Source organism: Rhinoderma darwinii, chromosome 2 (assembly GCF_050947455.1).
Source record: "Rhinoderma darwinii isolate aRhiDar2 chromosome 2, aRhiDar2.hap1, whole genome shotgun sequence".
NCBI lineage: Eukaryota > Metazoa > Chordata > Amphibia > Anura > Rhinodermatidae > Rhinoderma > Rhinoderma darwinii.
This window is the reverse complement of record NC_134688.1, coordinates 141198657-141222981: the sequence shown is the minus strand read 5'-3', so window position 1 is coordinate 141222981 and position 24325 is coordinate 141198657. Positions and strand designations below refer to the sequence as shown.

Here is a 24325-nt window from a genome sequence, read left to right as displayed (position 1 = left end):
CTGCCACAGGGGAATTGTAATATTATATGCAGTCATTAAAAAAAATAGCTGTCCAAATAATAATTTCACAAACCTGGTCTCTTAGCGGCTATTTGTTAACGACTCTTCGGCTCATAGAGGGGGACCCACTTCTATGGCATCCATATGCCCCAATAGGGCTCATGGAAGGGGGTTGTCAAGATGAGACAACTCCTAATTGACTGTGCTCAGTCTTACTGGGATACTGGGATAAACTCACGTGCCGCAGATTTGCTCTGTCCTATTTATTTAAACGGGCTTTTCAAAAATCCATGCACATGCTGCATAAACAATCCCATTGGATTATTAAATACATAATGAATATAAAAGTATTACTTTTAATGCACTTACGTGTAAATTTCACCAATTTGTTAGACTAACATTTTCTTAGAATATATTGCACTGTAAAATGTTCGCTTAATATATGTAATATACAGCTATGGGATCTATTATTCGGAATGGTTGATACAGATCACCGTTCCCAAAACTTACTAAGCACATTTTTAAAATTGAACTTATCTTTTCCGTAATTGACATTCACATTCTCAATAAATGATGTTAAAAATAATAATACCAGCCGGACAAATGATTTAGGATATAGTAATATTGTATAGTTTGGCTCTATAATATCTTACTAAAGGAACAGCAGTAATTATCAACCACAGGTCAGGTTCTGAAGGGCACTAGAAGGATATGTATTTCTATTAATGTCAGTGATTATTACATTTATATGGCTCTAATATTAACTATTATAAACAAGCTTATAGTATGGAAAACAATGCAGTACGAAAAAATGAGCACAGAATTCAGCACAGAACACTACAATACCCATTCTTATTCTCTCAGAGGTTTTTGAAGTCATCATATAATGTTAATTCAAGAGATGAATAGGTCAATGATGTCATTGACTAGTTGCAACAATCAGCAAGAAAATGGTTGTTTTATTTTAATCTAAGACCTTATAAAGACCCAGGATATTCATGTGAGATGAATTCATTCAAAATCAATTATGTATTCATCAGCGAGGGCAGGGATCTTGGAGAGTAATCTTATCTATTTGCATATAACCCATTTGTATGCCACTGAATGAAGCCATTTGGATAAATGCTTAGCGACTTGCGTTGCTTTGGGTCCGTATTGGTGCCTTGTAATCATAAACCCTATAAGAAATATTTTCTAAGATAGAACAGGGATTAGTAAAATGTAAGGTAGGTATAAGTTTTTTCAGATGTAGTAGTGCTGGATTTGTCATGACTTTCTTTTGTGCATCATTGTAACTCACTTATTTAAGATAACTTGGTAGGCTTACCTGCAGTCCTATGGAAATATGTGACAAATAACATAATGTTATATCAAGATAAAATGTACTAAATGAGAAAGTCGGCTCCGCTAGATCAGTATGTGGTACGGATTAGTGGATTGAATGAGTGCATCAGGTTACAGAATGACAAGGTGACATTTAATACGTTTAATACCTCATGGAAGAGAATACATTATTCCTTATAATACACACCTCAGTTGCTGCAAAATGTATTTTTTTAAGAGCAAATGGGAGATTCCTATCTACCATTGATTGATATAAAAGAATATAAAAATAAAAAGTGCTGCATATGTGTATTATGATGTTCTGCAGGAAATAGGGCACAAAACTGTATATTGCACACTGCAGCTGCTGAAGAACCTCTATATATCACTCAATCAGCGGTTGGCACTGCAGGATCTTCCGGCAAAAGTGATCTGTGACAGCAGGGCCGAAACAAGGTAGGCGAGGTAGGCACACGTTCAGCGCACCATTAAATCAGTTTTTTTACATTTCCTACTTCAGATTTTTATACTTAGGCCGGCGTTAATAGTGCACACTGCCGCATGTACATTCAGTTCTTCTCAATATTTGAGGCACAACAATTAGTCACGGCTCAGACAGGCTAGCTCACTGTGTAGATGTCGCAAGCGTTAACGTCATAGTACAGCAGTTGTTCTGCCAATAAAGGCCTAGTGGGCCGCAAAATAGCTGCTACTACCTGCTGTTTGTGATTAACTACCAAAATGGCTGCTCACTATTTGCTGTTTTATGAGCCGGCTCCTACATGCACCCCCAATGCTCACACGCACAGACACCATATAATGGGGAGACACCAGCCCCAACTCCCCGCTCACACTTTAGGACCTCTGCCACACAGGCCCAATGATACATACCGTCTTCTTACTTGTGGCCACTTCCAAAGCATAACCTCCTCAGCAGCAATCTGCTCAGAAGCTCTCGCTCACAACATATTTCTATTTTACAGCACTTAGCCCAGTTTAGCGGGTTGTCTGCCTGTTTATGTACTAAGCTCCGCCCCCTACGTGATGGCGTGACATAACCACACTGCGCATCATCACTCTGTTACAGACGCCTTGTATTTAGAATAGCCAGCAAGTCAACCATCCCTTTCAGAACCTGCAAAGGTATAGTGCACATGTTATACTGTCAAAATATGTACTAGTTCACTGAGCGTCCCAAAATACAATATCATATAAATAAATATATTCCTTTAAATTTCAGTATTTATTCCCCACACTTTACAAAGTCATCAAAACTGGCGAGACCACAAACCTCTGAAATCTAGATGCACAGTCGACAAATAGCCTGATTGGGTGCAAGAGGTGAGTTGATGGGTAACTGTTCATCTTTTTACTGCTTTAGGGATGTAATGTAGGCCAGGGACGGGTTAAGGCCTAATGCAGGACTGGTTGCAGATAAATAGAACGGAGACCAGAATTGTGATTTAAAAAGAAAGTCACTTTACTAGTCCTGCATTTCTCTTACTCAGGGCCAGAAAGCAAACAGCGGCACAACACCTTTGAAATGAGAAGCACAGTCTCTTTAACTGTGGTACAATTGTGGTACAACCTTGGAACACATTTTTCAAATTTGGTACAAATTCGGTTCACGTGCTCTGTAAATGCAGGTCCTTGCTTGACCTTCGACTTGCAGCTTATCCAAATATGCTTGCGGGATGGCTCCTGCCCATCCACCCACCAATCACATGTTGTCTTCCACAGAAGGGCTCTTGAACAGAAAAGAAAAAAGCACGGCGCCACATAGTGCAGGTCAATGAGGTTTGGGTGAAATATTGGTCGTAGTCTATTATGCTCACCCAGGTAGTGCTTGGATAAGGTAATGGGAAAATCCACGAATGCTGCTGCCAGGATCCAAACCGGTAAACCGAATGGTCACCGCTTGTTAGAATATGGAGAGGAAGTGGAAAAAGGGAGGATCCTGTGAGGCACTGCTGCGTGGCTGTTGGTGGAATTCAGCAATGGTAGACGAAGTGATATAAAGAAATATATGTTTATTATAAAACAGTAATGGCTACGCGTTTCAACGCTGTACCAGAGTCTTCCTCAGGCCGTTAAAGTTACATATAAAAAGGAGTTACTTATATATCAACGGAAATTTGAGTACACAGGAAGGAAAAGCGGCCAAAAGGGGAAAGGTGAAAGAGTGACCGTGACGTCATGAGTAACATCTGTGCCGGATTTTTTTTTTAAAAACAAATTGATTCCTACAAAAAACTGAAAGAAAGGGGAGACCATCCGTATTACCTTATAACAAGTAACACACATACAATTATAAAAATACAATTGCAAAAAGTGCGTCTGTCAAACGAGGTTTCAAAGGATTGGCGCTGAGGATCAATAGAACTCACATTTTAATCTATATGAATATATAAATTTTATTAGTTAAATATATAAAATAAAATTGTGAAATGTAATCTAAAGCATACTAAGGCCTCATTCACACGACAGCGTCCGAGTGTCGGCCGGGAAAATCAGCCGTTTTTGGCCGATTTTCCCGGCCGGTTTGCATCCGGTTTGCATCCGTTCCGATTCCGTTCCGGGCCGTGTTGCCGTTTTTACCGGCCGATTTGGACCCGATTTGCATCCGTTTTTTTCCCTGTCCGTTTTAAAATCTGATGAATTTCATTTAAATTTGTTGCCACACACAGCTCTCTGTAGATAATGCCACACAGCCCCCTGTATGTAATGCCACCCAGACCCCTGTAGGTAATTCCACCCAGACCCCTGTAGGTAATTCCACCCAGCCCCCTGAAGGTAATGCCACCCTGCCCCCTATAGGTAATGCCACCCATCCCCCTGCAGGTAATGACACCCAGCCCCCTGCAGGTAATGCCACCCAGCACCCTGCAGGTAATGCCACCAAGTCCGCTGTAGGTAATGCCACCAAGTCCCCTGTAGGTAATTCCACCAAGTCCCCTGTAGGTAATGCCACACAGCCTCCTGTAGGTTATGCCACACAGCCCCCTGTAGGTGATGCCATGCAGCCCCCTGCAGGTGATGCCACCCAGGCCCCTGTAGGTGATGCCACCCAGCCCCCTGTAGGTAATGCCACCCTGCACCTTGTAGGTGATGCCACCCTGCCCCCTGTAGGTGATGCCACCCTGCCCCCTGTAGGTGATGCCACCCTGCCTCCTGTAGGTGATGCCACCCAGCCCCCTGCAGGTGATGCCACCCAGTCCCATGCAGGTGATGCCACCAAGCCCCCTGAAGGTGATGCCACCGAGCCCCCTGCAGGTGATGTCACCCTGCCCCTTGTAGGTGATGCCACCCTGCCCCCTGTAGGTGATGCCACCCTGCCCCCTGTAGGTGATGCCACCCTTCCCCTTGTAGGTGATGCCACCCTGCCCCCTGTAGGTGATGCCATCCAGCCCCCTGTAGGTGATGCCACCCAGACCCCTGTAGGTTGCACCCATCCGTCCCCTTCCAGGAGAAGTCACTGACTGCAATGTCCATATATGGACAGTGTAGTCACTGACTTCTCCTGGGGAGGAATTCCCTGCCACAGGTCGGGAATTCCGCTTCAGAAGTGAGTGACGTCACTGTGTCCATATATGGACAGTGTAGTCACTCACTTCTCCTGTAGCGGCATCCCCGGCCATAGAGTCGGGGATTCCGCTGCAGAAGTGAGTGACATCGCTGTATCCATATATGGACAGTGTAGTCACTCACTTCTCCTGTAGCGGCATCCCCGGCCATAGAGTCGGGGATTCTGCTGCAGAAGTGAGTGACTTCGCTGTGTCCATATATGGACAGTGTAGTCACTCACTTCTCCTGTAGCGGCATCCCCGGCCATAGAGTTGGGGATTCCGCTGCAGAAGTGAGTGACTTCGCTGTGTCCATATATGGACAGTGTAGTCACTCACTTCTCCTGTAGCGGCATCCCCGGCCATAGAGTCGGGGATTCCACTGCAGAAGTGAATGACTTCGCTGTGTCCATATATGGACAGTGTAGTCACTCACTTCTCCTGTAGCGGCATCCCCGGCCATAGAGTAGGGGATTCCGCTGCAGAAGTGAGTGACTTTGCGGTGTCCATATATGGACAGTGTAGTCACTCACATCTCCTGTAGCGGCATCCCCGGCCATAGAGTCGGGGATTCCGCTGCAGCAGTGAGTGACTTCGCTGTGTCCATATATGGACAGTGTAGTCACTCACTTCTCCTGTAGCGGCATCCCCGGCCATAGAGTCGGGGATTCCGCTGCAGAAGTGAGTGACTTCGCTGTGTCCATATATGGACAGTGTAGTCACTCACTTCTCCTGTAGCGGCATCCCCGGCCATAGAGTCGGGGATTCCGCTACAGAAGTGAGTGACTTCGCTGTGTCCATATATGGACAGTGTAGTCACTCACTTCTCCTGTAGCGGCATCCCTGGCCATAGAGTCGGGGATTCCGCTGCAGAAGTGACTTCGCTGTGTCCATATATGGACAGTGTAGTCACTCACTTTTCCTGTAGCGGCATCCCCGGCCATAGAGTCGGGGATTCCACTGCAGCAGTGAGTGACTTCGCTGTGTCCATATATGGACAGTGTAGTCACTCACTTCTCCTGTAGCGGAATCCCCAATCCCCGGCCGGGGATTGGGGATTCCGACTCCTACAGGGAGCAAAAAAAGACCCTCCTCCTCCTCACATGCACTCTGCACTGTGAGGAGGAGGAGAGAGTGTGCGAGCGACGGTAGACCTGGCCATCACTCGGGACACATTCCGGTGATGGCCGTGTATTACCCGGCCCCATAGACTTCTATGGGAGCAGGGCGGCCGGGTACCCGGCCGAAAATAGGGCATGTCCCATTTTTTGACGGCCAGTTTTCCCGGCCGCCAAAAAATCGGTCGTGTGAATAGCCCCATTAGGGGTCTATTGTTCCTAATGCAGCCGGGTGCCGGCCGATTTATGAACGGCCGGCACCCGGCCGGGAAACCCTGTCGTGTGAATTCCGCCTAAATCGCTAGGTATGCAATGCAAACATATAAATGGATATTAAAAAGGTAGGGCATAATATCGCTAGTTGCCGAATTATTGGGGCAGTACACGTGAGTGTCTTTGTCCCTGGTATCAGTAGAACATATTGGGTAAATAAGAAGGTTTTCTATTGTTGAAAAAAGAATAAAATTTACTGTGAATGATTATAACATACAAATGGATGTTAAGGGTAAGAAGCGCAATGTCACTGGTTGCTAGGTGATTCAAATGACGCTAATAGGTGTTTCTATAGTCTAGACAGCCACAATAACCCGTGGAAAGGTGAAGAGGAAGGAGCCCTTCGGTTCATGGAGATTTTAAATGCAAATGATTTTGAACTATCTTTTACACATATTTTTTCCGTAACATCTATAGATTTTTTAGATTTGACAATTAACCACGACAAAAGCAACAATCTTTTTAACACCAAAACACATTTCAAATCAGTGGTTGTCAATAGTTACTTAGATTTTAAAAGCGCACACTACCCCCCTTGGATGAAAAATTTGCCCTTCGGGCAATTCCGAAGGGTGAGGAAAAACTGTACAAAAGATAGCGATTTCAACAAAGAATGTAACATCCTAGAGAAGAGATTCAAGGAAAAAAAATTCCCCACTAATCTTATCAAGGGGGCACGTTGTAAAGCTGTCAAGTTGTCCCAAGAGCTTTGCATCAATCACATTCATAAAAAAACAGAGTCTGTATGCTGTAATACAAATTTTATCACGACTTTCAACAGTGGGAATAAATCCATTAGAGCCATTTTATCCAAACACTGGAACATTTTGAAAAATGACCCCTACTTAGACAGAGAATTAGCAGATAAGCCAAAAATCACATTTAGACGTTCCCAAACTTTGAAGAACATACTTGCTCCTAGCAGGGTACAAAAGTCTAAGTCACTAAGCCCAAAAATGTTCCCAACCCTTTTTGGCTTATTCAAATGCGGCCACTCACGCTGCCTGTGTTGTAATAACATTTCCCATAGAAAAACTACCTATACATCTACAGTCACTAGTGAAACTTTTACGATTAAATCTTTTCTTAACTGTGGCAGCTCCTACGTAGTGTATTTAATGGAATGTTCATGCCACCTACAATATGTTGGCAGGACGACACAATGTTTATGTACCAGAATCAACAAACACAGATTTAATGTGAATACAGGTTTCCTCAAACATAGCCTCTCCCGACATTGTGCTTCTACACATGATCAAAAATTTGAAACCATAAATATCACCCCTATTGAACACATTCCATATGATGTTCCCAATAGATTCCATAAACTGAAACAAAGGGAGAACTATTGGATTTTCAAGTTGCAAACATTGAACCCACGAGGTCTCAATGATATTTCAGAATCTTCCTTAGACTGATGTTTCATCGAACTATCAGTCCATATTGAAGCTGCTTGCAATCCTGACTGCAATATATAAGTTCTCATCTAAACTAAGTAAAGGCTGTCAACTTAAAAGCCTTTATTTCTTCCATATATTGTTTATATACAGTCACATTTACAGTTTTCCCTCATAGATAAATCCCATTAATCCTGATCATATGGACACACATATACATATCTATGTCCTATATGAATAAACACAGTTCTATCTCTTTATAATTGTGACTTTTTTGATATATCGGTCCTTTTTGGATAACAATGCGTACAGGAGCAATATCGCATAACATATTTTGCAGCATATGGACCTGCATTTATTATTCAAGAACCTGCAAGAATTATTCTTTTATGACTCACTGTTTTCAAACTTTCTTCTTTTCGATGATAAATGTCGTTGAGTGACTCTTTTCCTTTGTGATAGCCTCTACGGTTGCTTTGACCACGGAGACGCTATCTAACATCTCCTAAATAGCCCGACATTTCTCTTTCTATGTCTAAAAGATCCATTTGCATGTTTTCAATAAACTACTCATTAATATCTCGATTTGTAATAATAGTCCCCTTTTTTTAATAAGTAACAGGCACTCTACACCATGGTTGTTGTGGTTGCCTAGACTACAGAGACGCTTATAAGCGTCGCTCAAATTACCTAACAACTATTGATATTGTACTCTTCACCCCTAATGTCCACCTGTATGTGATCATCATTCATAACAGTTTTATCCTTTTTATTGATATATAAAAAAAATATTTTTATTCACCCAATAGGCTCTACTGATATCAGTGATAAAGATGCTCACTTTATATTGCCTTAACAATTCAGCAATTAGCGATATCACGCTTTATCTTTCTAAACATCTATTTATATGCTTATATTACATACCTAACAAGAGTCTCCTCCTTTCAATGGGTAACAGGCACTCTATACCATAGGCTGCTGTTGGTTGCCTAGACTACAGAGACGCTTATCAGCGTCATTCCAATTACCTAGCAACTAGCGAAATTATGCCTCTTGTACTTAACATCCATTTGTATGCTACCATTATTATTTCATCTTCCCTCAATAATGAAAAATCCTTTCTATTTACTCAATATGTTTTATTGATACTAGTGACAAAGATGCTCTTATGTATTGCCCCAATGATTCAGCAATTAGCGACATTACGCTTTCTCTTCCTAAAACACCCATTCATATGTTTCCATTATATACCCAATAATAGTCCTTTCCTTTTAATAAGTAACAGGTACCCATACCATGGGTTATTGTGGCTGTCTAGACTATAGAAACACCTATTAGCGTCATTTGAATCACCTAGCAACCAGTGACATTGCGCTTCTTACCCTTAACATCCATTTGTATGTTATAATCATTCACAGTAATTTTTATTCTTTTTCAACAATAGAAAACCTTCTTATTTACCCAATATGTTCTACTGATACCAGGGACAAAGACACCCATGTGTACTGCCCCAACAATTCGGCAACTAGCGATATTATGCCCTACCTTTTTAATATCCATTTATATGTTTGCATTGCATACCTAGCGATTTAGTATGCTTTAGATTACATTTCACAATTTTATTTTATATATTTTTAATGTGTTTTTAGCTAATAATATTTATATATTCATATAGATTAAAATGTGAGTTCTATTGATCCCCAGCGCCGATGCTTTGAAACCTCGTTTGACAGACGTAATACGGATGGTCTCCCCTTTCTTTCAGTTTTTTGTAGGAATCAATTTGTTTTTAAAAAAAAATTCCGGCACAGATGTTACTCATGACGTCACGGTCACTCTTTGACCTTTCCCCTTTTGGCCGCTTTTCCTTCCTGTGTACTCAAATTTCCGTTGATATATAAGTAACTCCTTTTTGTATGTAACTTTAACGGCCTGAGGAAGACGCTGGTACAGCGTTGAAACGCGTAGCCATTACTGTTTTATAATAAACATATATTTCTTTATATCACTTAGTCTACCATTGCTGAATTCCACCAACAGCCACGCAGCAGCGCCTCACAGTATCCTCCCTTTTTCCACTACAGAAGGGCTCTTGTCACTCTGTGTCACAACACAAACCTTTACGCGGGGAGGCTCCTGCCCATCACCTTCCGATGCTCTGGACCCATTGTGGATTTCAGGGTCTTCCTGTGCCAGCAGTACTTGTGCCACACTGACAGTACAGAAGCACCACTCCTACAAATGGGCTGTAGCCTGCTCACTGAAACCTTTTAGGCATAAACAGCCGCCTTTTAAATATTAAGCACCACCCCAGAGTGCGGCACGCAGCATAGCCACACTTGTCGCTTGCCCACCACCGTCATGGCGCAGTAAAATAAAGCCTAACAAAATGGTGTCTGTGCCTTTTCTCCCAATGACAAAAATATTACAGCTACAGTAGCTACCATTGCTTGAACCAGTGCCAGGTTACATTATAAGGGCAACACAAATTACACATGTTGTTTTCCGCCATCTTTACTCCTAGGGAGAAAAGCAGTTATCAACAGCATACATTTAAAGAGACAGAGTTAAATATACTACATTCTGACACAAAACAATTTACATATACTCCAATGCAAAATTAATAGAACGGGTGAACTTTTACTGATGAAGGGTCACTCCCACATCCTTTCAGTAAAAAAAGAACCTTTATATGTGACAATCAAAGAGCAAATACTGTATAATTTGAAGGGTAAGAGGAGTATAAAATTAACAAAAATTCCTAAATTAACCCCACGGGGGCACTGTCAGGCTGTACAGGGGGAAAGTTGACAGGCTGTGATCTTTTTCTTGCTGTCGCTTGGAGCTTCACCCCCTCCCTAGCACCAAGGGCTAAGATTCTGGGCTTTAATATCATAAGAAGATCTACGCTATGTCCTTTAAATTCTAGTTGTGGGCTTCGTTTAAAGTCACGACGTATTACACGCTGTACGTCCATGGCAGTAAAAGGGTAAAATGCAACACCATTATAACTTAGGGCAACCTGACAACATCAATACAACAAAATAGTCCGAACATTTGAAGCCTTTCCACATATTACAACTTTAAACATACCATAGTATGACTGTAGGGTAGAAACTGATGACTTACCAAACAAAAAGAAACACGTCTACACCATAGTAATTACTATAATACCTTATACATGTTGTCTAGAATAATATTTATCCTTCGCGCTTTACTTGTCTGTTTTAGCAGTGACATAAAAGGTGCATTATCCAGACATCAAAATCACTTTCCTATGTTAAAATGCAACGCAGCCGCTGAATTCACCTCTCTTACAGGGTTACTGAGCCTCAAGCAAAGCTTTAGGCTCTTTGGGTTCTACTCTTACAATTATACTATTAGGGATGTCCAGCAGTAGATGTGTCAATTTTCAAAGATTTTTAGAGCCTCTATAGGGATAAAAATCTTATATTTGTAATAGTTGTTTCTAAAAAAAACAACAACAGTTTTCTACTGATTTCTGATTAACGTAATAAATTAAAAGACAAACATAATATGGTTATAATTTATTGTACTAATCAAAAGCACTTATTCTTGAAAACTCTCCTAATTAAGATCTCTTTAGCTCTTTCTCTATTTAGCCATCTATCTGTGTTGTATATGTTATTATCATCTAAATCAGCACTTTACTATACAGTATATACATCTTATTTCCACAGCATATCTATCTATCTATCTATCTATCCATCCATCAAAAAGAATAGGCAGCACTCCACATGAATTTCAAAAGTGAAAAGATTGTATTCACACATACGTGAATGCAATGTTTCAACCCTCAACATGGTCTCATGGTTTCTCACACTGCTTTTCTATTTTTTTTATTATCTATCTATCTATCTATCTATCTATCTATCTATCTATCTATCTATCTATCTATCTATCTATCTATCTATCTATCTATCTATCTATCTATCTATCTATCTATCTATCTATCTATCTATCTATCTATCTCATGTCTATCTATCTATCTATCTATCTATCTATCTATCTATCTATCTATCTATCTATCTATCTATCTATCTATCTATCTATCTATCTATCTATCTATCTGTCTGTCTCTCTATCTACACTATATGGACAAAAGTATTTGGACAAATACACATTAATGTTAATATATCTAGGATAGAAATTTCACAAACTCACCTGTTTCAGTGATGGCATTTTATTACAGTACCATGCTCAAATTTCTTAAAAATGCTCTCGTAGAGAGAAAGAAACGTTGTGGTGATTGATATCTGTTGAATAAATTTCCCATTTTTTTGATTGCTGCTGCCTTGCCATTTTATTTACATATATATATAGGTAGGGATAAGCAACACTCTGCGACAGATTCCAACACGGTAATGGGTGCAAGCAGGTAATCCAGATCTGTGGATTATAACACGTAAACAAAAGAAATCCCACAGCACTCCGATGGTTACAAAAAGTATGTGATTTATTCAGTCAACAGCTGCAACGTTTACGTCCTGCTATAGGACCCTTTTCAAGCTTGAAAAAGGTCCTATAGCAGGATGGAAACGTTGCAGCTGTTGACTGAATAAATCACATACTTTTTGGAACCATCGGAGTGCTGTGGGATTTCTTTTGTTTATATATATATATATATATATATATATATATATATATATATATATGTGTGTGTACAGGGGCAAGCGCCGCAGGATTTCCAAGTAAGTTGATGCATACGGTGGAGGTGCTAAAATGCCCACCCAAATTTTACATACGGTAGAGGAATTTAAGTACAAAAGTATCTCTGGATGGGGTGATGAAGGGAATATGGGAAGTGGTCTAGGGCTGGGTAGCATACATATCATTTTAATTTATTTACTCTAAACATGTCCAAATTGTTTTATATGTGCCAGATCCTTGTTTTTATTATACAGAGCTTCCCTCCACATAGATGATAGAGTTGCATGATATAATTTGGGCTGCCTGCAGACACCACTAGAGGGAGTTAATTGAATAGGGATTCATACAGCTTTTATTGATGTCAATAATAAATCCATATAAAGTACAGTGAGCTCTCTCTAATGGTGGCAGAACATGTTTTTAGCATTTAATTCCACTTCGGATGAATGAGCTCAGAGGGGATTTCTATGTACGAAGAAGCCCCCCTATGTGCCGCTTTTATGTGCCTTTTAAAATTGCAAGAAATCTTTAAAATAAAAGTTATAACTTATGTAACATATATACAGGAGAAATAAATAAGAGGAAAAATAACATTGCTTATATGGTACAACTATTTTTACTAATAAAAGTTAAGCTTAATCTGTCTCCCTATATCTCCACCTACCACCCCCACTCCTTTCTCTCATCTTCTTTAATACTAGTATTTTTCCATTGTAAAATAAGACAACTATCAATAGCAATACCTTTACATTTGATGTATTCAGCTGCCTGTCATGTTTGTTTACTACTGTATGATTTCAGTACATGTTGCTCTTTAACAATAAGCAATATATACAACTATATACTCTTTCATATCACTGCAGTCATCTTAAACCAAAAAATATCATATCATTTTCTTATAAACGGATTTTGATGACATTACTATTTTTATTGATATGGTTTTATTATCACTATAGTACGATGTAGATTGTATTATGTGAATGACATATGCTTAGGTGAGAACTATCTCACATTGAGGGATGTTCAATAAGCTTACAGTTTTTATTAAAATTGAATGACAGCCAATTGGCAGCACATAAAAAGTAAGTAGTATATTTTACTCATCATCTTTAACTTACAGGGTGGCACCACTGTGCAATGCAACTGCCTCGCTTGTACTGCGACTTTCTTGCACGCTCCCAACGACTATGGAAAAGTCATATATAGAACTGATGCGGCTTCATCACTAGCCACTGACACCTTTTCTCCGACCCTCGTTTTTTCTGTTAGGGTAAGTTTATTGTATTTTTCCTTTATGTAGTATTTAAAGCTTAAATATTGAAGTAGACAGTGGAAAGGACTTTTAAGAATGATTCTGGGCACTTCCTTGACCTTTATAAGTCTTACTTTAGTGGCGTTTCCTAATTTAGATATCTAATCAAGGGATCACCCTGTGTCAGCATTTTCTATTCACCTTTGATAGAAGCCAAAACCACTTTATGACACTCCGTTGACCCGTATAAGTAAGATACTCTGCAGAAAGGTGGGGAATATATTTATTATACATGGTATATGGGTACAATGTAGTCAATTTTCACAATTAATTAGTGGTTATTTATAAGATCTAGTGCACAAGAAAATTTAAGGAGTTGGCAAACAATCAAATGCAAGCTCTTATATTACACTGGTTCTCTGGAAAATGAGATCAGTAATCAGTGAGTGATGCAGTCAGATCACTCCATAGGGTTTCTAAGACAACCCTAATGAACTAAAACGTAGGGGATTGAACTCAACATGTGCAACTGTATTTCTTCTAAAGGCTGAAAATATAAAACCTTTACCTATTCTTTTCTATGAAATATTTAGAAATAACTAAGAGAACTGGATTAAAGGTTAACTAAACGTTCAAGAAACTTCTGACATGTCATAGTGACATATCAGAAGTTTTTATTTGTGGGGGTCCGAGTATTTGTTGAACGTTTAGTTACTCTTTAAAGGGGATTGACAGTGTACAGAATTAGGAAACATGAATGTTTTCTTCCACAGTTCCACACCTGGGTTGTGTCTGGTATTGTGGCTAAGCTCCATTAAAGTGGGTGGAGCTGAGCTGCAATACTAAACACAACCCACAGGCAGGTGAGGTGCTGTTTGTGGCAGATAGCAGCCACATTTTTCTAATCCTGTACGTCCCCTTTAAGAGGGTTAATAGAGATTCCATTAAATAAATATAGACTAATAGAGAGAGGAGCAAATACAATTGTAAAATTTGAAGCACAAAATTGACAAATTTAATATAAAAATTCTCACAATCATTTGTACATTACTGTAAATAATATATATTTACAAACTGATTTGTAAAATGAAAATCATGACATTGGTCAGTCCATTCGGTTATCTGTGACTTGCCGTATAGACATAGCTTCAAAGTCCAAATATTACATGAAGTACTTTTGCTCACTGTAGAGACATGCAAATCACACTGTATGGAGAACATATTACCTTTCTACATCTTCAGAACTATTCTAATAGCTGATTCATGGGAATATCTTCTTTCTTTAAGAGCCATTTTACGGCTTACATTATCATTGCATAAAATATACAAAATTTATTTCCCTGCACAATGTCTTCTGATATAAGAAAATAATTTCACATTATCACATTAGTTTTTTTTTATCACATAAAGTAATGCTACAATAAATGTTCTAAGGATAAAATGTAAGCCATTACAGATAATACCTTTCATAAAACATTGTAACTTAGTTTAGGCAATTCATAATTACCTCTTAATATGATGCAGTATTTAACAGTTATTCCTTTCCATGTGGCAGCCAGTCAGTATAGTATCAGAGTCGTGCCCGTCGAAGTAGGCAAATTATAATGTCAAGGGAAAACAATTGCTGTCAAATATATGACCCTCAATTATTTAGTGTTTATTCTCTTATACAATTGCATTAAAGGGGTTATCTGGGAATTTTACAAATTGGCACCAGGCAGGGGTTGGTATAAAGTAATCTATCATATACCCACCTTCTGAAGTGATCCACTCTCCAGCGCTGAGGCCCCATTCTTTGCTGGTCTGGTCCCGTTCATCGGTCACATGTCGCTGGAGCCAATTGCTGGCAGTGATTCTGCTATGAACCGCACAGGATAGCTGCAGGAGCTTCTGGGACCGAAGCAGCGGAAAACAGGTCCTCAGCGCTAGAGTGAAGGGCACTTCTGGGTTTGAATATAAGGTTATGTTTTCAGTGCAGTATATATATCTATCAAACCTAACATGTCAAATAGCCAAGATAAATCTGGTGTTCCTGTATGCTGTGCCATTGTATTTTCAAAGCTCAATACTGTAAATTGGTGTAAATATCAAATACAACATTAGTTAAGTGGTAATGAAAGATTAAAGGGGTTCTCTAAGATCAATTGAACTAACAATGTAATTGATGTGATCTAACTACAGGGTGGGCCATTTATATGGATACACCTAAATAAAATGGGAATGGTTGGTGATATTAGCTTCCTGTTTGTGGCACATTAGTATATGGGAGGGGGGAAACTTTTCAAGCTGGGTGTTGACCATGGCGGCCATTTTGAAGTCAGCCATTTTGTATCCAACTTTAGTTTTTTCAATGGGAAGAGGGTCATGTGACACATCAAAATCATCGAGAATTTCACAAGAAAAACAATGATGTGCTTGGTTTTAACGTTACTTTATTATTTCATGAGTTATTTACAAGTTTCTGACCACTTATAAAATGTGTTCAAAGTGCTGCCCATTGTGTTGGATTGTCAATGCAACCCTCTTCTCCCACTCTTCACACACTGATAGCAACACCGCAGAAGAAATGCCTCCCGATCTGACCCCCTTAGACTTTTATCTTTGGGGTCATCTGAAGGCAATTGTCTATGCTGTGAAGATACGAGATGTGCAGCAACTGAAACTACGGATACTGGAAGCCTGTGCTAGCATTTCTTCTGCCGTGTTGCTATCAGTGTGTGAAGAGTGGGAGAAGAGGGTTGCATTTACAATCCAACACAATGGGCAGCACTTTGAACACATTTTATAAGTGGTCAGAAACTTTTAAATAACTCATGAAAGAATAAAGTAATGTTAAAAGCAAGCACACCATTGTTTTTCTTGTGAAATTCTCGATAAGTTTGATGTGTCACATGACCCTCTTCCCATTGAAAAAACTAAAGTTGGATACAAAATGTCCGACATCAAAATGGCCACCATGGTCAACACCCAGCTTGAAAAGTTTCCCCCCTCCCATATACTAATGTGCTACAAACAGGAAGTTAATATCACCAACCATTCCCATTTTATTTAGGTGTATCCATATAAATGGCCCACCCTGTATATGATGTAATGGGGAACATTTATCAGAGGAAATGTAAAGCAGTTGCCTACAGCATCCAATTATGTAGTAGCTTTCATTTAATAAAGGGTATTTGAAAATGAGAGCTGGAATCTAATTGGTTGCCAACTGTCTCTCTTGTTCTTTGCACAATGGTTATTAAGATGCAATGTTGTGAATGTTTATTTACTTATTTCTCATATTACATGTTATACATAGTAGGCTATCATAGTGATATAAATAAATATATACATTGTATATATATTCTTCTCCACGTATGTACCTGGATACCCTGTCATATTATCCATATTTGTTTGTTAAACATATTAACATTTTGAAATCATGGAGAATAATAGGGAGTTGGCCCTCATCTTCTTCTATAAGAGCCTCTTCTCTTCTAAGGATGCTTTACAATAGATTTTGGAACATGGGTTTCACATCAGTTTGATCAGAAAAAGTAAAACGGATCAAGCCGTAAAGTTGGACAATAAGACCAAGTTAGAAGGCAGCATTAAAATTTATCCGAAAGGTGTTTTGCGTTAAGGGCTGTTCAGGCTTGTCAATTTATCCACAACAAAACATTTTTGTAGACCCCAAATTGTGCATGTGGAAATTATCATGCAGAAATAGGAAATTATATTCCCTAAACTGTTACTGTAAAGTTGGAAGCACAACAATTGAGTAGAATATCACTAGCATGTAGCCTATGGGTCCCCACCTTAGCTATAAATAAACTATAAAGATCAGTATTACTTTTCTACCAAACTTTACAGATGTCCCTATTCATTTATGGAAGAGTTCTACTGATGTCCATTCTTGAGTTCTACTGATGTCTGCCAAACCCAGATTCATTCATCAGACTCGTAGATGATGCATTACAATTTGTTGCTCCAGAAAGCCGGGGTATTGTGCACGGTGATGTCAAACTTTTGTGCATCTACTTGTTCATAGAAAACCATTCCATCCTTTTCCAATAAACCATTCTTGTCCTTATATTGCTGCTGAAAAACATCACAAGCAAAGGCCTTTCTATGAGATTTTGAATAGAATAGTTCCAATTTTCTATGATTTGTAATGTTAGTGTACAGTCTCGTAAGACAGTGATAACCCTTGACGCAGTTTGCGAGTTTGCATTTTTTTTGCCAAAAAACCAACTAATGTATTGTTTATTTTTGCAGAATGCAGCCTGGCTTTGTGATGTTTAGGGGGAATAGAATATCCCTACTGTGTGTGGTACTGGGCAAGCCTGTCTGACCTTATACTATAGGTGTAACGAATAGGTTATAAGTCAGCATGGAACACTACACGTAACTATGTGACTGACACCTTATAGAAGCCTCATCTGTGTGCAATTGTAATTAAGCAGCCTTCCCCTACTGAATAATATACCTAGAGAAGAAAAAAGGGCATTATGTCAACTGAGGAGAGGAGAGGGGAGCGTGAGATGTGTGTACGCTCACCTTATTGTGTTTTACAGTGTAGGTACAACAGTGGTGTAAACGTGTCGACAACAATAAGGAGTCAGCTGCTGCTGTCCCCAACCGTTAGATGACGTTCACCACTGCTTGGTATGCAGATAATTTCTAGGAGAAAAATGAGGACTGTGGAGAAGCCCTACTGACATCCAGACAGGAAGGGTTAAATTAAAATGTTCTTTATTTCAAAAGTGACTATACGTTTCAACGCTGGTCCGGTGTCTTCATCAGGTCATTACAGCAGTACAACAAAGAAGCACTTAAATAGGAGATAAAACACAGAAAAAAAGGGAAAGCAGACAAAGTGATGTCATAGGGGAAAATGGTCGCTCTGAAAGACAGATCACAGAGCTAATCAGAGATTAAAATACACAGTAATATCAGTGAAACTGAAGTGTTATTCTTTAATAGAGATGTATAAATAAGAGCAGATACATTGTAGCAACATGTTGTCAATACAAATTAAACAGATATAATACATGAACTATGAATGCTCAGTCAGAGACCATCAGATGAGATGTCAGTGAAAGAGAAGCGGTGCGAGCAACGGGGTGTCTAATGACAATGACCCGCAACGATCGTTCTGCTCAGGAGATGAGCTGGTTTGGTTCAAATAAGTATAAACATAAGTATGAACAAGGTTAACACGCTGTATGTGGCAGATAGCAGACCCATTCATTACTAATAGCAAAGCACAGCAGCAAACTGTTTTATCTCCTATTTAAGGGTATCTCTGCTGTTCTGCTGTTAGAGTCTGATGAAGACGCCGGACCAGCGTTGAAACGCATAGTCACTTATGAAATAAAGAAGCTTTATTTAACCCTTCTTGTCTGGATGTCAGCAGCACTTCTCTACAATCCGCATTTTTCTCCTGGAACTTATCTGTGAACTGAATAATAGGTATGTAAGTTGCACCTTGTAGAAGCCTTATCTGTGTGCAATTGTAATACTAAGCAGCCACCCCCCTCATGGATGATAGGTGTATAAGTAGATGCTCATCGGTAATTTTGCACCTGTTCTACCTCCTCCACGTAACATTGTGTCTTGTTTGCAACCTGCCGTGAACTGGTTAATCTGCCCTTGTATCAGTGAGTATGGTCTTTTCTATAATTTTGAAGTGTGAGAGATGAGATTTATCCCATTTTCTGTGATTTTTTTTATATTGCCTCTACCTCTAGAATTTGGAACTTAGTAGTGTGTCACGGCCAAGGGGTATACTTATTTGCTTTCATGGATACAATCTACATCCGCAGATATCTATGTATACATCCTTTATCCAGGAAGAATACTTATTGGCCCAAAGTGGCATTATTTTATCTAATTTCGAAGTTATAGCTAGACAACTTTATTAATGTTTGTTGTGACAAATCACAACATACATCAGTGCCATCAATTAACGCACTGAGTAGAAATGCTAAATTTTTTGTGAGTTTTTAAAAAATTATATTTTTGTGTCCTAATCCTGGCCGGCAAGTAAGCCACACACCCAGTTTTCACTCCAGTTTTCAAATTGACGTGCATGGCGCAAATAGATCTAGATTCTGGTATAAATGGCTGTCACAGAACAAATTAGACATTCTTTTGGAGTAAAATGCACCAAAAAGGCACAAATACAATGACAAATGTAATGTATAAATAATAATAATAGCCCCTCCATCTTTCTACAGCTCTAACCAATTCGATTAGTGCTCAGGGACAGCATTTTAACTGGCAAAATATTAAAAACTTAGACCACATCTTTTTCTTCATTCATGGGCCATAGTTTTTTTTCTTATCTTCAATACCCCTTTATCGTTTAACCCCTTCAGGACTGAGCTTGTTTTGGCCTTGTGGACGCAGCCAATTTTTTAAAATCGGACATGTGTCACTTTATGTGGTAATAACTTGGGAATGCTTTTACCTATCCAAGCGATTCTGAGATTGTTTTCTCGTGACATAATGTACTGTATTGAATACCTATATAGAACCAGACCTAACGATAAACGTTATAGTAAACGTCCACACATATCAAGGAAAAACAGACAATAAATACCTATAACTGTATGTGAAGACAAATCAAATCTCCCAAAAGGGAAAAATAATGACACCAAGTACAGTAAGTAACTTGCAAAAAATATAAATTCTTTATTACAATATACATAAGAACATGTTGGCCATCAGGACCTAAAAACCACAGACAATTAAAATATACAATGTGGAGAACATGAGGCTACTCAGAATGGCCTATATTCAACATTCAATAATACCGGACAGGGTCACTATGACAGTCATGCTATAAATGTACAGTACAAGGATAACCGACACCACAAAATGTGTCTCCAAAAAGCATGCTGAAACAGAACAATGTAATACAGACCCTGTAAAAAATAGTATACACGAGAGACTTGTAGCTAACACTGAAATCTCACTGTAAATAAAGTGGTATAAAGACCAGGGTATCACCAAAAATCAGAGTAGGTCCCAGAAGCCATACCAACCCGTGTATTGCATATCAAGCCAAAAATGAGCTCCACAGCAAGAGCCCCGACGCACGTTTCGCGGTAGCTTTTTCAAGGACTCCTTGAAAAAGCTACCGCGAAACGTGCGTCGGGGCTCTTGCTGTGGAGCTCATTTTTCAGTGTTTCAGTGTTAGCTACAAGTCTCTCGTGTATACTATTTTTTACAGGGTCTGTATTACATTGTTCTGTTTCAGCATGCTTTTTGGAGACACATTTTGTGGTGTCGGTTATCCTTGTACTGTACATTTATAGCATGACTGTCATAGTGACCCTGTCCGGTATTATTGAATGTTGAATATAGGCCATTCTGAGTAGCCTCATGTTCTCCACATTGTATATTTTAATTGTCTGTGGTTTTTAGGTCCTGATGGCCAACATGTTCTTATGTATATTGTAATAAAGAATTTATATTTTTTGCAAGTTACTTACTGTACTTGGTGTCATTATTTTTCCCTTTTGGGAGATTTGATTTGTCTTCACATACAGTTATAGGTATTTATTATAATGTACTGTATGTTAGTGGAAAAATTTGAATAAATTCAGTATTTTTTTTGTGAAAATCACCAAACTTTAGAGAAAATTTGCAGAAATTAGCATTTTTTGAAATTTAAATGTATCTGCTTGTAAGTTAAGCAGTTATACCACACAAAATTGTTGCTAATTAACATCCCCCATATGTCTACTTTATGTTGGCATCATTTTTTGAACGTCCTTTTATTTTTCTAGGACGATACAAGGCTTAGAACTTTAGCAGCAATTTCTCAAATTTTCAAGAAAATTTCCAAAACCTATTTGTTTGTGGATCAGTTCAGTTCTGAAGTGGCTTTAAGGGCCTTATATATTAGAAACCCGCCATAAGTCACCCAATTTTAAAAACCGCACCCCTCAAAGTATTCAATACAGCATTTAGAAAGTTTCTTAACCCTTTAGGTGTTTCACAGGAATGAAAGCAATGTAGAGGGGAAATTTACAAACAACATTTTTTTTGTCGGAAAATCCATTTTAATCCATTTTGTTTCTGTAACACAAAAGGTTTTACCAGAGAAACACAACTCAATATTTATTGCCCAGATTCTGCAGTTTTTAGAAATATCCCACATATGGCCCTAGTGTGCTAATGTACCGAAGCACTGGCCTCAGAAGCAAAGGAGCACCTAGAGGATTTTGTCCCCTCCTTCTTATTAGAATATATTTTAGGCACCATGTCAGGTTTGAAGAGGTCTTGTTGGGCCAAAACAGTGGAAACACCCCAAAAAAGACACTATTTGGCAAACTACACCCCTCAAGGAATTAATCAAGGGGTATAATGAGCATTTTAACCCCACAGATTTTTTGCTGAATTTAGTGGAATTAGTCCGTAAAAATGAAAATCAAATTTTTATCCAATTAAACATAGAAAATAGCAATTTTCACAAGGAATAAAGAAGAAAAAGCACCCCAAGATTTGTAAAGCAATTTCTCCTGATTACAGCAATACCCCATATGTGGCAATAAACGGATGTTTGGACACACGGCAGGGCTCAGAAGGGAAGGAGCACTATTTGGTTTTTGGAGTTCAAGTTTACTCAATTGGTTTTCGGGTGTCATGTCGCATTTGCAAAGACCCTGAGGGACCAAAATAGGGAAACTACAGCCCTAAAAAGAATTTGTCTAGGGGTATAATGAGCATTTTGATCCCATAGTTTTTTTGCTGAATTTAGTGTAATTAGGCCGTCAAAACTTCTATTGTTTTTTATTCTGTTTTTTTATGGCGTTCACCGTGCATTATAAATGACATATATAATTTATTCTGTGGGTCGATGCGATTACGGCGACACCATATGTATATAGGTTTTTTATGTTTTACAGTGTTTGCACGATAAAATCACGGTTTTAAAAATATTATTTTGTTTTTGTGTTGCCATATGCTAAGAGCCACAACTTTTTAATTTTTTTTATCAGGAAAGCTGTGTGAGGGCTTGTTTTTTGCGGAACAAACTGTAGTTTTTATTGGTACAATTTTTGGGTACATGCGACTTTTTGATGCCTATTCATGCAATTTTTTGGGAGCTGAAGTGACTAAAAATAGCGATTCCGGTATCGTTTTTTAATTTATGTTTTTATGGCGGTCACCATGCGGGATAAATTACATTATATTTTTATAGTAGTTCAGGCCGTTACGGACGCGGCGATACCAATTATGCATAGTTTGTTTTTTTCATTTTTTTCAATAATAACAGACTTTATAAGGGAAAAAGGGCGATTTTAAAATTTTATTATTTTGACATTTTACTTTTTTACATTTCTTTGTAACTTTTTGTTACTTTTTTTTTTTTTAGTCTAGGGACTTAAAGATCCAATTGTTGGATCGTTGTTATAATACCCTGCAATACTTATGTATTGCAGGGTATTATACCTGTCTATTTCACACTGACAGGAGGCATATTAGGTCCTGCCTCTGGCAGGAACTAATTGCCTTCCATAGATGGCAGACTTTGTTAGGCTTCCGGTTGCCATAACAATTACCCCCCGCAACAATCGCCCCCCCAAAATCGCGTAGCTGGGTGCCGATGTTGCTATAAAAACTTAAATGCCGAGGTCGCTATTGACTACCGCATTTAAGGGGTTAATCGGTTCGGATCACCGCTGTGATCCGACCCGATGTTTTCCCCCAGTACTAAGGCTGCTAGTAGCAGCCTGTACTGGGAGATGCCGGGCTGTGGGGAGCGCCTGTGTGATCTGTTACGAGCACACGTAGATTAACGGGCTGCAGGCACAAGGACCAGTGCTGCAGCCCGTTAATCTATGTGGTGTGGTCGGGAAGGGGTTAAACAAATCTTCAGTGTGACACTTGCCATGTTTTGTAAGTGTACTATAGTGTACAGTTGAATAAGGCAGCAAGTAATACAATTTATTATATATGGCTACTGTTTGCATACCTCCCAACCGTCCCGCATTCAGCAGGACAGTCTCAGATTCCGGGCAGTGTCCCGCTGTCCCGGGCGGCCTGGGTTATGTCCTGCTATCAACTGTATCTGCGTCCTCAGGACACATATACAGTTGAACCCAATTCTGGGAACCATCAGCTTCCTTCTCTAGAATTAGTTCAAAGCGGAAGAGCAGAGGGAGCTCCTCCGCTCGCCGAGGACTCCCCAGCACAGCGCTATTTTAAGCGTTGTGCTCGGGGAATCCCTTGCCGTCACTGTCCATATATGGACAGTGACGTCAGTGGCTACTCCTTGAGCAGAATCCCATGTTTTCGATGATCTGGCTGGAGATTCCGCTCCTAGAGGAAACCCCTGAGGTCACTGTACATATATGCACATTGACGTCAGGGTTTCCCCCTGGAGCGGACTCCCCAGCCAGAGTCGGCAACGGAGATTCCGCTAAAGGAGTAGCCACTGACGGCACTGTCCATATATGGACAGTGACAGAAGGGCTTCCCTCTAGGAGTGGGATCCCCGGCCTATGCTCTGGCTGGGGATTCCACTCCTAGAGGGTGTCCTAATGGTGCTATCTACAGAAGGGGTGGTGCTATCTTCAAGGGGGGTGTGGCACTATCTACATGGACACTATGGCACTATATAGGGGCACTACAGGGGACACTGTGGTGCTATCTACATGGGCACTATCTACATGGGCACTGTGTCACTATCTATAAGGGCACTGGCACTAGGGGCAGCTAAGGGGGCATTAT

General features: G+C 39.5%; 1 protein-coding gene across 3 annotated transcripts in view; it reads left to right on the top strand.

The window, feature by feature from the left end:
- Positions 1-24325, top strand: part of PCDH9 (protocadherin 9) — a 2039570-nt gene that overhangs the window by 1089493 nt on the left and 925752 nt on the right. For all 3 annotated transcript variants that reach the window (XM_075852315.1, XM_075852313.1, XM_075852316.1), the window contains exon 3: positions 13466-13615. In XM_075852315.1, coding sequence (XP_075708430.1) covers positions 13466-13615 — 150 coding nt within the window. The remainder of the gene's footprint in view (positions 1-13465; positions 13616-24325) is intronic.